Here is a 13,784-nt window from a genome sequence, read left to right as displayed (position 1 = left end):
CTGCAACCTCTGCATCCGCGTTCAAGTGATTCTCGTGCCTCAGCCACCCAAGTAGCTGGGATTCTAGGCATGCGCCACTATTCCTGGCTAATTTTTATATATTTTTTAGTAAAGATCTGGTCTCGAACTCCTGGCCTCAAGTGGTCTGACTGCCTCAGCCTCTCCAAGTGCTGAGAAATGTCTTACTACAATGTGAAATGGCAATTCACATTGTAATGAATTCACATAGGCAGTGTGAAATGTCTTACTACATTATATCAGGAGACACATAATAGCAGTTTTCTCACTGTTGAAAACTTCTTTGAGATGATGTTAACTAAATGTCTACATTATAAAGTTTAATTTCCTCCCTTTTTTTTTTTTTTTTTTCTTCTTGAGAACGAGTCTGGGCTTGTTGCCCAGGCTGGACTGCAGTGGCGTGATCTCAGCTCATTTCAACCTCCACCTTGGGTTCAAGTGATTCTCCTGCCTCAGCCTCCTGAATAGCTGGGATTACAAGCATGCACTACACCTGCCTTATTTTTTTGTATTTTGAGTAGAGACGGGGGTTCACCATGTTGACCAGGCCGGTCTTGAACTCTTGACCTCAGGTGAGCCGCCCACCTTGGCTTCCCAAAATGCTGGAATTACAGGTGTGAGTCACTGCACCCGCGCTTTCTCCCTTTTTAATTAGTAGTAATGATACTTTGACACTGAGAATACTGCTCCCCACCAACCATTCACCCAATGGTTTTAGTCTTTTTTTGTGATCTTTAAAAATAGGATTACTCTTAACAATATAAGTGTAAGAAGTACACATTCAAGAGTTTTTCCAGTTCTTGCTGTTCTTGTATTACTTTCCTAAAAAGCTAGTCTTAAATTAGTTAGCATATTTAGAAAATGTGGAAACATGTGGTCGGGCACAGTGGCTCACGCCTGTAATCCCAGCACTTTGGGAGGCCAAGGCAGGCAGATCACACTCACACAAGGTCAGGAGTTCGAGACCAGCCTGGCCAACATGATGAAATCCCGTCTCTACTACAAAACAATACAAAAATTAGCTGGGCATGCTGGCGCAGGCCTGTAATCCCAGCTACTCAGGAGACTGAGGCAGGAGAATTCCTTGAACCTGGGAGGCGGAGATTGCAGTGAGCCGAGATCCTACCACTGTACTTCAGCCTGGGTGACAGAGTAAGACTCCATCTCAAAAAAAAAAAAAAGAAAATATGGAAATATGTAAACATTCTGATAGGAAATGTTTCTTATAATTTAGCAGACACATTTTAAAAATACACTTTATTTTCTCCTTTCTTTTAGGACCATCGATCGTTCTGTTTTTAAACCAATTGTCCAAATAGCAGTGATTGAAAATTCTGAATCACTGGACTGCCAGTTATTGGCTGTCACACATGCAGGTATGTTGTTTTATTTACATATCTGTGTTACTGTTACAGCTTCTGAAAATTCTTAGATTTGGAAATTTATGATTAGAAATATATTTTTACTTCCATATCTGCTTTAAAGCCATATAAATAATTTGTAAAATAAAGGATTTTGAAAACTGGGAGACTTTTCTGTTTCTTCATTTTATAGATATAAAACCAAGCCTAGGCCAGGTATGGTGGCTCACACTTGTAATCCTAGCACTTTGGGAGGTCAAGGTGGGCAGATTGCCTGAGCCCAGGAGTTCAAGACTAACCTGAGCAACATAGTGAAACCCTGTAACCCCGTCTCTACTAAAAATACAGAAATTAGCTAGGTGTAGTGGCACAGCCTTGTAGTACAGCTCCTTGGGAGGCTGTGGTGGGAAGATCGTGTGAGCCCAGGAGTTTGAAGCTGCAGTGAGCTGAGATTATGCTACTATACTTCATCCTGGGCAATAGAGCAAGACCGTGTCTCAAAAAAACCAGTAAAAAAGCAAAACAAAAGCCAAGCCTAAATGGCACAGTGGCTCACATTTTGTAACAAAGCCTGAACTGGAACACAAGATTTCTTGGTTTGTCTTTGCAAGTTCTTTCTAATGAAATGTATTGATTCACCTCTCAATTTTGAGTGACATTTTCTTAGATATATATTTCAGCTGATAGTCTATATGGTAATTTAAGATTAGTCAGGGGGCTGGGCGCAGTGGCTCACACCTGTAATCCCAGCACTTTGGGAGGCCAAGGCAGGTAGATTCTGAGGTCAGGAGATTGAGACCATCCTGGCTAACATGGTGAAACCCTGTCTCTACTAAAAATACAAAAAATTAGCCGATGTGGTGGCGGGCACCTGTAGTCCCAGCTACTCGGGAGGCTGAGGCAAGAGAATGGCGTGAACCCAGGAGGTGGAGCTTACAGTGAGCTGAGATCGCACCACTACACTCCATCCTGGGCGACAGAGCAAGACTCTGTCTCAAAAATAAAATAAAAATAAAAATAATTAGATGGGTGTGGTGGCACATCCCTGTAGTCCCAGCTACCTAGGAGGCTGAGGCAGGAGAATTGCTTGAATCCGGGAGGTGGAGGCTGCAGTAAACCGAGATGGCGCCTCTGCACTCCAGCCTGCTAGACTCCATCCCCCAAAAAAAAAATTAGTCCAGAAAGTTATGTATGGTTTTAGCAGAGTTTTGCATTGCTATATGTAATTGCTTCAATAACACATTTACCTCAGGTCCTTATTTTCTATTACTGATGCATAATTTTACCCCATCTTCAGGTGTAAGGTTATATTTCAGCACTTGTCCATTCAGACAGCCGTTAGCACGGCCTAATACACTGACGCTGATTCACGTCCGCTTACCTCCTGGATTCTCAGCATCTTCAACCGTAGAAAAGCCTTCAAAAGTACATAGAGCACTTTATAGTAAAGGTAAGTTCTGAAATACTATCAGATTTAAGATGAGATTCTTAAAATTGTTAAAATTATATGGCGTTTTGAGGCATTTGAAAATACCTATGACAACAGTAGAAACTGGGGACTACTAGAAGGGTTGGGGAAGTAGGAGAGCAAGGGTTGAAAAACTGACCGTTGGGTCTTATGCTTAGTACCTGAGTGATGGAATCAGTTGTACCCTAAACCTTAGCACCACGCAATATACGCAAGTAACAAATCTGCACATGTACCTGCTGAATCTAAAATAAAATTTGAAATTGTAGTGAAATTCAAAAGTTGAAATTGAAAGTATAGTTTTCACTCCTACATTTAGGTTTTTGATCTGTTTTGTGATAATTTTTATACGTTGTATGAGGTAGGAATCTGACTTCATCCGTCTGCATGTGGATATCTAGCTGTCTGAGCACCATTTGTTGAAGACTATATTATTTCCCCATTGAATTGTCTTCATCTTACTTTCTCACGTGAATTACCCGTTAATGTATGGGTTCTGGATTCTCAGTTCTATTCTATTGGTCTATATTATCCATCTTTATGTCAGTAGTACAGTCTTGATTACTGTTGCTTTGTAATAAGTTTTGAAATTGGCAAGTGTGACTATTCCAACTTTGATCTTTTTTTTTTTTTTTTTTTTTTTTTTGAGATGGTCTGGCTCTGTTGCCCAGGCTGGAGTGCAGTAGCACAATCTCTGCTCACTGCAACCTCTGCTTCCCATGCTCATGCCGTCCTCTCACTTCAGCCTCCTGGGTAGCTGAGAGAAGCTACAGGCATGTGCCACCACACCTGGCTAATTTCTATATTTTTTGTAGAGACAGGCTTTTGCCATGTTGCCTAGGCTGGTCTCAAACTCCTGAGCTCAAGTGATCTGTCTGCATCAGCCTCCTAAAGTGCTGGGATTACAGGCATGAGCCGCCATGCACCTGGCCTGATTTTTTTTTTTTAAAGATGATTTTGGCTATTCTCAGTCTCTTGAATTTTCATGTGAATTTTAGAATCACCTTGTTAATTTCTGCAAAAAAAGTGAGGAGGGGCCAGGTACAGTGGCTCATGCCTGTAATCCCAACACTTTGGGAGGCAAAGGCAGGTAGATCACTTGAGGTCGGTTGGAGACCAGCCTGGCCAACATGGCGAAACCCCGTCTCTACTAAAAATACAAAAATTAGCTGGGTGTCGGGGGTCATGCCTGTAGTCACAGCTACTTGTGGGCTGAGGCAAGAGACTTGCTCGAACTATGGAGGTGAAGGTTACAGTGAGCCAAGATCCACTCTAGCCTGGAGGACAGAGCAAGAGTCCATCTCAAAAAAAAAAAAAGTGAGATTGGATTGTGATAGCTAAATCGGTGTATCAGTTTGGGGCATGTTGCCATCTTAACTATATTTAATCTTCAAATCCATGAATACGGAATATTTTTCCAAGTCATTTGGGGGTGGGGAGGAAGGTTCTCACTCTTTTACCCAGGCTGGAATGCGGTGGCAGGATCTTGGGTCACCTTAGCTTCAACCTTCTGGGCTCAGGTGATCCTCCTTGCTCAACCTCCTGAGTAGTTGGGACTACAGGCGTGTGCCACCACTCCTGGCTAATTTTTGTATTTTTTGTAGAGATGGTGTTTCACCATGTTTCCCAGGCTGGTCTTTAACTCCTGGGCTCAAGCAATCCTGCCACCTCTGCCTCCCAAAGTGCTAGGATTATAGGTGTGAAGCCACTGTGTTGGTGAGTTTTGTTGAGATAATGGCTTTTTTTTTTTTTTGAGACAGTGTCTACTGTCACCCAAGTGGGAGTGCAGTGTGCAGTCATGCCTCATTACAACCTCTACCTCCCCGGCTCAAGCAATCCTCCTGCCTCAGTTTTTGTTGAAATAAGGTCTTACTTTATTGCCCAGGCTGGTCTCCAACTCATGGGCTCAAGTGATTAGCCTGCCTCAGCCTCCTAAACTGCTGGGATTGCAGGCATAAGCCACAGCACCTGGCCCAGATGATTGCTTCTATAGTACACTTATCTCTGCCATTCCTCTGGCACCTTCATCATTTTTATTCATGGTGTGTTTGAATTAACCAGTATATAAACTGTATTTCGTTGAATATTAGCTTCTATTACATTGTGAATTGTCAGTCACAGCATTTTCTATATACTAAATATATTTTTATAAAATTAATAATTAAATTGATAAGCCCATTGACTGCAAGATATACCCTAAGTTCAGAAATGCTAAAATGTGAAAAAAAAATATGTTTACCTGAGAGAAATACAGTTTAAAATTGAGAACACTTAAGGAGTCTACCCTAAAAATAATTATATAGTCTTTCATGGAATTATTTTATTTTGTAACTTGTTTCTTTATAAAGATTGATGTTGTGTGTGTATATCTATATGTGCTAATTTTAAGTTGGCATAAAAGTACTTGTGGTTTTGTAAAAAATTTTTTTTTTTTGAGACGGAGTCTTGCTCTGTCACCCAGGCTGGAGTGCAGTGGCACAATCTCAGCTTACTGCAACCTCTACCTCGTGGGTTCACACCATTCTCCTGCCTCAGCCTCCCAAATAGCTGGGATTACAGAGGCCCGCTGCCACGCTCAGCTAATTTTTGAATTTTAGTAGAGACAGGGTTTTACCATGCTGGTCAGGCTAGTCTCGGACTCCTGACCTCGTGATCTGCCCACCTCATCCTCCAAAGGTGCTGGGATTACAGGCATGAGCCACCATGCCCAGCCCGGTTTTATAATTTTAATTGCAAAACCGCAATTACTTTTGCACCAACCTAACAATAGTTATTAAGGTTATTGAGGATGCATGTTATTTGACATGATGTAATAATATTTTATATATTAAACTTTTAGGTATTCTATTGATGGCAGCCTCAGAAAATGAGGATAATGATATTTTATGGTGTGTCAACCATGATACTTTCCCTTTCCAAAAGCCAATGATGGAAACCCAGGTAAGTTGTCCTGACAATTCTGAAAAAACTATTATATAATTTTAAGTGAAGGATAATATGATAAGAAACTTTTTATCTTCTGATTTATTGCTGTTTACTTCTAATAACATATGATTAGAAATTATAATGTGAAGAAATTATCCTGTCAATTATTTGTTTTTCCTCTGTCAGGTTAGAAGTTCCTGTGGTAGGCTGGCGCTGTGGCTCGCTTCTCCGTAATCCCAGCACTTTGGGAGGCCGAGGACGGGCTGGATCACGCAGGTCAGGAGATCGAGACCATCCTGGCTAACCCTCGTGAAAACCCTCTACTAAAAGTACAAAAACCAGCCGGGCGAGGTGGCGGATGCCTGTAGTCCCAGCTACTGGGAGGCTGGAGGCAGGAGAATGGCGTGAAACCCGAGGCGAGCTTGTGGTGAGCTGAGACCTGGGCCACTGCACTCCAGCCTGGCGACAGAGCTGGTTCACCAAAAAAAAAAAAAAAAAGTTCCTGTGGTAATCACAAAAAGACATCTTTAAAGAAAACATTGGACCCTTGTAGAATATTTTCCATAATGTACCAGAAAATACATGTATCTTTTTTTTTTTTCTGAAAACATGTCAGGTTCATATGAAATGATCTTTCTCTCATTTAAATATGTTGCTTGTTTAGTTATTTAAATATGAGGCCATCCATTATAGTTGTGACTTAGAATTTTATTCTAACAATCTCTTTGTAATTTTGTCTTTTTCTTTTTTTTTAATTATGGAAACTTTCAAACATAAAGTTGGAAGAATCAATTGAACCTCACATAAGAGAACTGAGTTGCCAGCATCTTTCTTATTGTATTTCGTTTTTCTTTCTGGCATAAACAAAGGGACACCCACAAACACACAGTTTTGTTTTAAACACAAAAATCACCACATACATCATGAAGTGGATATGGTCTTCCTAGGTGAGAGCCGAGGCTGCTGTGAACCCACGGACTGGCCCCTGCCCCCAGCTGCCCATCCTAGTCCCCAGTTTGTAAGGAGGTGAGGGGAGACTACCTGTCTCCATCCCCTTGGTGTCCTCTGCTCACTCCTGCCTGTCCTCCTAAATAGTCCTGCATAGCCAACTGAGGCTGCTGATCAAACCAGATAAACCAGCCCCTAGTAGGGTGTGAATGTCTGGTACTGTGTCTTTGAAGCTACCTCTTCACAGGCATTTTGCTTCTAGTTTTCTCAGAAAACTAGTGGTTTGCTGGTAGTTCTTAAATTTGAACCCTTCCAGATGGGACTGGCAAAAGGTGTGTGTAAGTGGGAGGAGGAAAGGCAGAACTCCCAGGGATGGGAGTATTGTCTGCATGAGCTCTACCAAATTTCTGACAAGGTTCAAAGAGCTGGGGTAGGAGCAGGAGGGAGATAAGGAGTACCCTTCTTCTTCTTTCCTTTATTCTTTGAGCTTTACTGAGCATGTACTACCAGCCTTGTGCTGTGATAAACTGTGAGGATTCAGAACTTAATAAGATATAAACCCTGTCCTGGTTGGGATTTTGTGCTGGTGGGGCATAATGATTTTAATCCTGTCTCTACTTCCTCAAAACTGTGGAGCAGAGGACACGTTTTTGGCTGTTTATTCCTCTATAATCGTTATAATCGTACCTGCCACTATGGAGTTATGAGACTAAATGAGCTCATGTGTGTAAAGCACTCAGAACAATGCCTGGCACTCCTTGGAAGCACCATTCCATAAATGTTAGCTTTTTTTTTTTTTTTTTTTTAACTCTTTTAAAAAAGACAGTGTCTCACCCTGTTGCCCAGGCCCAAGCAGTCCTCCCACCTCAGCCTTCCAAGTAGCTGGGACTACAGGTGTGCATTACCACATACAGCCAATTTTTAAATTTTTTTCTTTTTTTTTTTTTTTTAGACGGAGTCTCGCTCTGTCGCCCAGGGTTGAGTGCAGTGGCGCGATCTCGGCTCACTGCAAGCTCCACCTCCCGGGTTCACGCCATTCTCCCGCCTCAGCCTCCGAGTAGCTGGGACTACAGGCGCCCGCCACCATGCCCGGCTAGTTTTTTGTATTTTTAGTAGAGATGGGGTTTCACCATGTTAGCCAGGATGGTCTCGATCTCCTGACCTCGTGATCCACCCGCCTCGGCCTCCCAAAGTGCTGGGATTACAGGCTTGAGCCACCGCGCCCGGCCCAATTTTTAAATTTTTTATAAGCTAGGTGTGGTGGCTCATGCCTGTAATCCCAGCATAATGTCGAGGTGGGTGGATCACAAGGTCAGGAGATCGAGACCATCCTGGCTAAAATGGTGAAACCTCTACTGAAAATACAAAAAATTAGCTGGATGTGGTGGCGGCGCCTGTACTCCCAGCTACTCGGGAGGCTGAGGCAGAAGAATGGCGTGAACCCAGGAGGCGGAGCTTGCAGTGAGCTGAGATCGCGCCACTGTACTCCAACCTGGGTGACAGAGTGAGACTCTGTCTCACAAAAAAAAAAAAAGAAAAATTTTTTTTTGTAGAGACGGCGTCTGACTATATTGCCCAGACTGGTCTTGAACTCCTGGGCTCAAGTGATCCTCCCACCTTGGCTTCCCAAAGTGCTGGGATTACAGATGTGTTCACCTAACTTTTTTTTTTTTTTTTTAAGAACAAATACTACATGTCATATAATTTGATTTAATATTTGAGTTTTTCTTAAACAAAGGTGAACTTTTGTTTTTAACAAAAAAAACTCATCAAGAATAGTGTATGAGCTTTGATCAAATCCTAGTTACCAAAAAAAGACATTGGAACAGCAGGGTAAATTTTATATTGGCTAGGTATTACACTATATTAGGGAATTGATAACTTTTTTTTTTTTTTTTTTTTTGACACAGGGTTTCACTCTGTTGCCCAGGCTGGAGTGCAGTGGCACAATCAGAGCTCACTGCAACTGCTTCCCAGGCTCAGGGAATCCTCCCACCTCAGCACCCATCCGCCACCCACCCCCCCAAAAATAGCTGGGACTACAGGCACATGCCACCACGCCTGTCTGATTTTTTTGTATTTTTAGTAGAAACAGGGTTTTGCCATGTAACCCCTGCTGGTCTTGAATTCCTAAGCTTAAGGGATCCCCCTGCCTTGGTCTCCCAATGTGTTGGGATTACAGGCGTGAGCCGCCTCGTCCAGCCAGTAACATTTTTAAATGTTGTTATATGGTTTGTAAGAAAACATTCTTATTTTTAGGAGATATGTATAAAAGTATTTAAGAGTGATAAATGATGTCTATACTTTCAAATAGTACAATAAAACAAAAATATACAGGAAGAGAGAGAATGCAGACATGGCAAACTGCTAACAGTTGTTGAATCTAGGTATTGGGCATGTGGACTTTTGCTGTATTTTCAACATTTTTGGCTGCTTGAAATTTTTTATTATAAAGTATTTTAAAGGATTAAAATACTTTTTTTTTTTTTTTATTGTGAGACAAGGTCTTGCTCTGGAGTGGAGTGCAGTGGCATGATAGCTCACTACAGCCTCAAACTCCTGGGTTCAAGCAGTCCTCCTACCTCAGACTTCTGAGTTGCTAGGAATACAGGCACATGCCACCACACCGCGGTAGTTTTTTATTTTTTGTAGAGATGGGATTTCGTTATGTTATCTAGGCTGGTAAAATACTTTTTTTTTTTTTTTTTTTTGAGACGGAGTCTTGCTCTGTCACCCAGGCTGGAGTGCTGTGGCCGGATCTCAGCTCACTGCAAGCTCCGCCTCCCAGGTTTACGCCATTCTGCTGCCTCAGCCTCCCAAGTAGCTGGGACTACAGGCGCCTGCCACCTCACCTGGCTAGTTTTTTGAATTTTTTTTAGTAGAGACGGGGTTTCACTGTGTGAGCCAGGATGGTCTCGATCTCCTGACCTTGTGATCCGCCCATCTCGGCCTCCCAAAGTGCTGGGATTACAGGCTTGAGCCACCACGCCTGGCCTTTTTTTTTTTTTTTTTTAATTTGGCAACAGAGTCTTACTCTGTCACCCAGGCTGGAGTGCAGTGGCACGATCTCAGGTCACTGCAACCTCCGTCTCCCAGGCTCAACAAATTCTCCTGCCTCAGCCTGCTGAGTAGCTGGGATTCATTACAAGCGTGTGCCACCACGCCTAGCTAATTTTTCTATTTTTAGTAGAGACGGGGTTTCACCACGTTGGCCAGGCTGGTCTCAAACTCCTGACCTCAGGTAATCTGCCCCCTCCACCTCACAAAGTGCTGGGATTATAGGTGTGAGCCACCCCACCCAGCCAGTAAAATACAGCTGGTAAAATACTTTTTAAGGGAAAGATAGTATCTTAGCAGATTTAATCAATCCTGGAAACATGGTAGATGGTAGTTATTTGATTGAGAGAATTATAATCTTATTAAAGAGTATTTACAGTTTATCTTGAGAAAAGTTTGCCCTTGTCTTCTAGTACAAACAGATTTATGTATTAGTGTAGAAAATGTCTGCTTATGGTGTACGCAGTGGCTCACGCCTGTAATCCTAGCACTTTGGGAGGCCAAGGCAGGCGGATCACCTGAGGTCAGGAGTTTGAGACTAGCCTGGCCAACATGGCAAAACCCGGTCTCTAATAACAATACAAAAATTAGCCGGGCGTGCTGTTGTGCGTCTGTAATCCCACATACTTGGAAGGCTGAGGCAGGAGAATCACTTGAACCTGGGAAGCAGACGCTACAGTGGGCTCTGATTACGCCACTGCACTCCAGCCTCGGCGGCAGGGTGAGACTCCGTCTCAGGAAAAAAAAAAGATAATGCCTGATTAGCACTTTGAGAGGCCAAGATGGGCAGACTGCAGGAGCCCAGGAGTTTGAGAACATCCTGGGCAACACGGTAAAACCCTGTTTATACAAAACATAGAAAAATTAGGTGGGCATGGTAGCATTCTCCTGTAGTCCCAGCTACTTGGGAGGTTGAGGTGGAAGAATCAGCTGAACCCAAGGAGGTCGAGGTTGCAGTGAGCTGTGATCATGCCACCGCACTCCAGCTTGGGTAACAGAGTAAGATACTATCTCAGGAAAAAAAAAAAAAACAAAACCCAGAGGCCAGGTGCGGTGGCTCATGCCTGTAATCCCAGCACTTTGGGAGGCCGAGGTGGGTGGATCACCTGAGGTCAAGAGTTCGAGACCAGCCAGACCAACATGGAGAAACCCTGTCTCTGCTAAAAATACAAAATTAGCTGGCGTGGTGGCATATGGCTGTAATCCCAGCTACTAGGGTGGCTGAGGCAGGAGAATCACTTGAACCCGGGAGGCGGAGGTTGCAGTGAGCCAGGATCACGCCACTGCACTCCAGCCTAGACAACTTCGTCTCAAAAAAAAAAAAAAAGAAAAAAAAAACCCCAGAAAAATACCTGATTAAAAAAAATAGTAGAAAATTACGTAATACTTTTGAAAATATTCATGTTAATGTACTATTTGTTAAATTTACTTATTTATTTATTAAGTCTGTAGTTTTTTCTTTTGCATTGTGTAACTTCAATATGATGTGTAAAACATTTATTTCTTTTATGTAGATGACAACCCGTGTTGATGGTCATTCCTGGGCTCTTTCTGCGATAGATGAATTGAAAGTAGATAAAATAATTACACCCTTAAACAAGGATCATATTCCAATAACTGATTCACCAGTTGTTGTACAGCAGCACATGTTACCTCCGAAGAAATTTGTTCTCCTCTCAGCACAGGTATGTACGTATTCTGTTAAGGTAGTGACAAAAATAAGCAATATATAATATTTTTGTCAAGTACTCTGAAGTAGTGACTTAATGGAATCATATCATTTTCTTTTTTTTTTTGAGACAGGATCTCGCTCTTCTCCCAGGCTGGAGTGCAGTGGTGTGATCTCAGCTCACTGCAACCTCTCTGCCTCCCTGGATCAAGTGATTCTCCTGCCACAGCCTCCTGAGTAGCTGGGATTACAGGCGCACGCCACCACACCTGGCTAATTTTTGTATTTTTAGTAGAGACGTGGTTTCACCATGTTGGCCAGGCTGGTCTCAAACTCCTGATCTCAGGTGGTCCACCTGTCTTGGCATCCCAAAGTTCTGGTATTACAGGCGTGAGCCACTGCACCCAGCCTTCCTGGTTTGTTATTTGACTTTGTTTATTGAGATTTTTCCCAGCACACAAGCTTGTAAGTAATCAAAATTATTAGTTATTTGATATTTTATTTTATTTATTTTATTTTATTTTAGACAGGGTCTTACTCTCACCCAGGCTGGAGTGTGGTGCACAGTTTTGGCTTACTGCAACCTGTGCCTCTCAGGCTCAAGGAATCCTCCCACATCAGCCTCCTGGGTAGCTGGGATTACAGGCTTTTGCCACCACACCTGGTTAATTTTCATATTTTCTGTAGAGACAAGATCTCACTAAAGCCCAGGCTGGTCTCAAACTCCTGAGCTCAAGCTATGCACCCACCTCATCCTCCCACAGTGCTGAGATTATAGGCGAGAGCTAATCTACCCAGCCATCATTTGAAATATGTCATAGTTGAAAAACTTCCTCTCACTAAGGTCTATAAAAGAATCCACTCGTAGTTCCTTTTGTTTATTGATTGGTGCAAAAACAATTGAGGTTTTTGCCATTGATTGTAATGCTATTACAATCAATGCTTTTGTACCAACCGAATACTCAATTGCTTTTGTACCAACCTAATACTATGATGCTTTTGTACCAACCTAATTGGTACAAAAAACCTCAATTGCTTTTGTACCAACCTAATACTATGATGGTTTTATTTTATTCTTTAAGTCGTTTGATCTATTTGGAATTTACTCTGGTATAAGGTATGACTATGTTTTTAGCTTTTTTTTTGTCTAAATTGATACAAATAGTAGCAACCTGATTAATTAATAATCTAATTGTAATTCTCTGGTTTCAGGGGCAGCTTTGCAGGGGCAATTGCATTAAGTTTTCTTCATAGATACATAGATCTACTGGAGGTTGAGTTGAGATGTAGATGATCCTTTTGACCAGTTGTACTTTTTATATCACGTCAGCCAGTCCTCCTGCCTCAGCCCCCTGATGCGCTGGAAATACAAGTGTGGGCCACCATACCCAGCCTACTTTGTATTGTTGAAGGGTTTTTTTTTGTTTGTTTCATTTATTTTATCAAATAAGGTAGCAGGGTCTGTTGCTATCAGCCAATCTTGGTAAATCTCTTTTTCATGTTCTTTCTTCAAATTTCTTAGGGGAGCCTTATGTTTCATAAACTTAGACCTGTAGATCAACTGAGGCATCTACTTGTGAGTAATGTGGGTGGAGATGGAGAAGAGATTGAAAGATTCTTTAAATTACATCAGGTAATTATATATACTTTTTAAAAATGTGATGCTATTTTAATCAAACAGTGGGAGTCATAGTTTATGTATATTGGGACTGGAATACTGTAATAAATAGATTTTTTTTTTGAGATTGAGTTTTGCTCTTGTTGTCCAGGCTGGAGTGCCATGGCGCAATCTTGGCTCACCGCAACCTCCGCCTCCCAGGTCGAAGCGATTCTCCTGCCTCAGCCTCCCTAGTAACTGGGATTACAGGCATGTGCCAGCACGCCCGGCTAATTTTGTATTTTTAGTAGAGACGGGGTTTCTCCCTGTTGGTCAGGCTGGTCTTGAACTCCTGACCTCATGTGATCCACCAGCCTTGGCCTCCCAAAGTGCTGGGATTACAGGCATGAGCCACTACACCTGGCCATAAATAGATAATCTTAACAATATTCCTTTCTTTGCCTCAGTCACTGTATGTGAACTGACATTTGAAAGCAGGATTAATATAAGTCTTGTAGTGAGCTTTCAGATTTTTATTCTCTGTTGTTGATAATTTTTTCTTTTTTTTTGAGACATAGTCTCGCTCTGTCTCCCAGGCTGGTGCAGTGGAGCGATCTCAGCTCACTGCAAGCTCCGCCTCCCAGGTTCACACCATTCTCCTGCCTCAGCCTCCCAAGTAGCTGGGACTACAGGCGCCTGCCATGATGCCTGGCTAATTTTTTGTATTTTTAGTAGAGATGA

The 13,784-nt window shown here is 42.3% G+C and overlaps 1 protein-coding gene across 2 annotated transcripts in view; it reads left to right on the top strand.

Moving 5' to 3' along the window:
• Positions 1–13,784, top strand: part of NUP155 (nucleoporin 155) — a 73,913-nt gene that overhangs the window by 23,004 nt on the left and 37,125 nt on the right. For both annotated transcript variants that reach the window (XM_031666116.1, XM_031666117.1), the window contains 5 exons: positions 1,297–1,394; positions 2,677–2,829; positions 5,687–5,787; positions 11,292–11,462; positions 12,969–13,079. In XM_031666116.1, coding sequence (XP_031521976.1) covers positions 1,297–1,394; positions 2,677–2,829; positions 5,687–5,787; positions 11,292–11,462; positions 12,969–13,079 — 634 coding nt within the window. The remainder of the gene's footprint in view (positions 1–1,296; positions 1,395–2,676; positions 2,830–5,686; positions 5,788–11,291; positions 11,463–12,968; positions 13,080–13,784) is intronic.

Source organism: Papio anubis, chromosome 5, assembly GCF_008728515.1.
Source record: "Papio anubis isolate 15944 chromosome 5, Panubis1.0, whole genome shotgun sequence".
Classification (NCBI taxonomy): Eukaryota; Metazoa; Chordata; class Mammalia; order Primates; family Cercopithecidae; genus Papio; species Papio anubis.
This window is presented reverse-complemented; position numbering and strand designations above follow the sequence as displayed.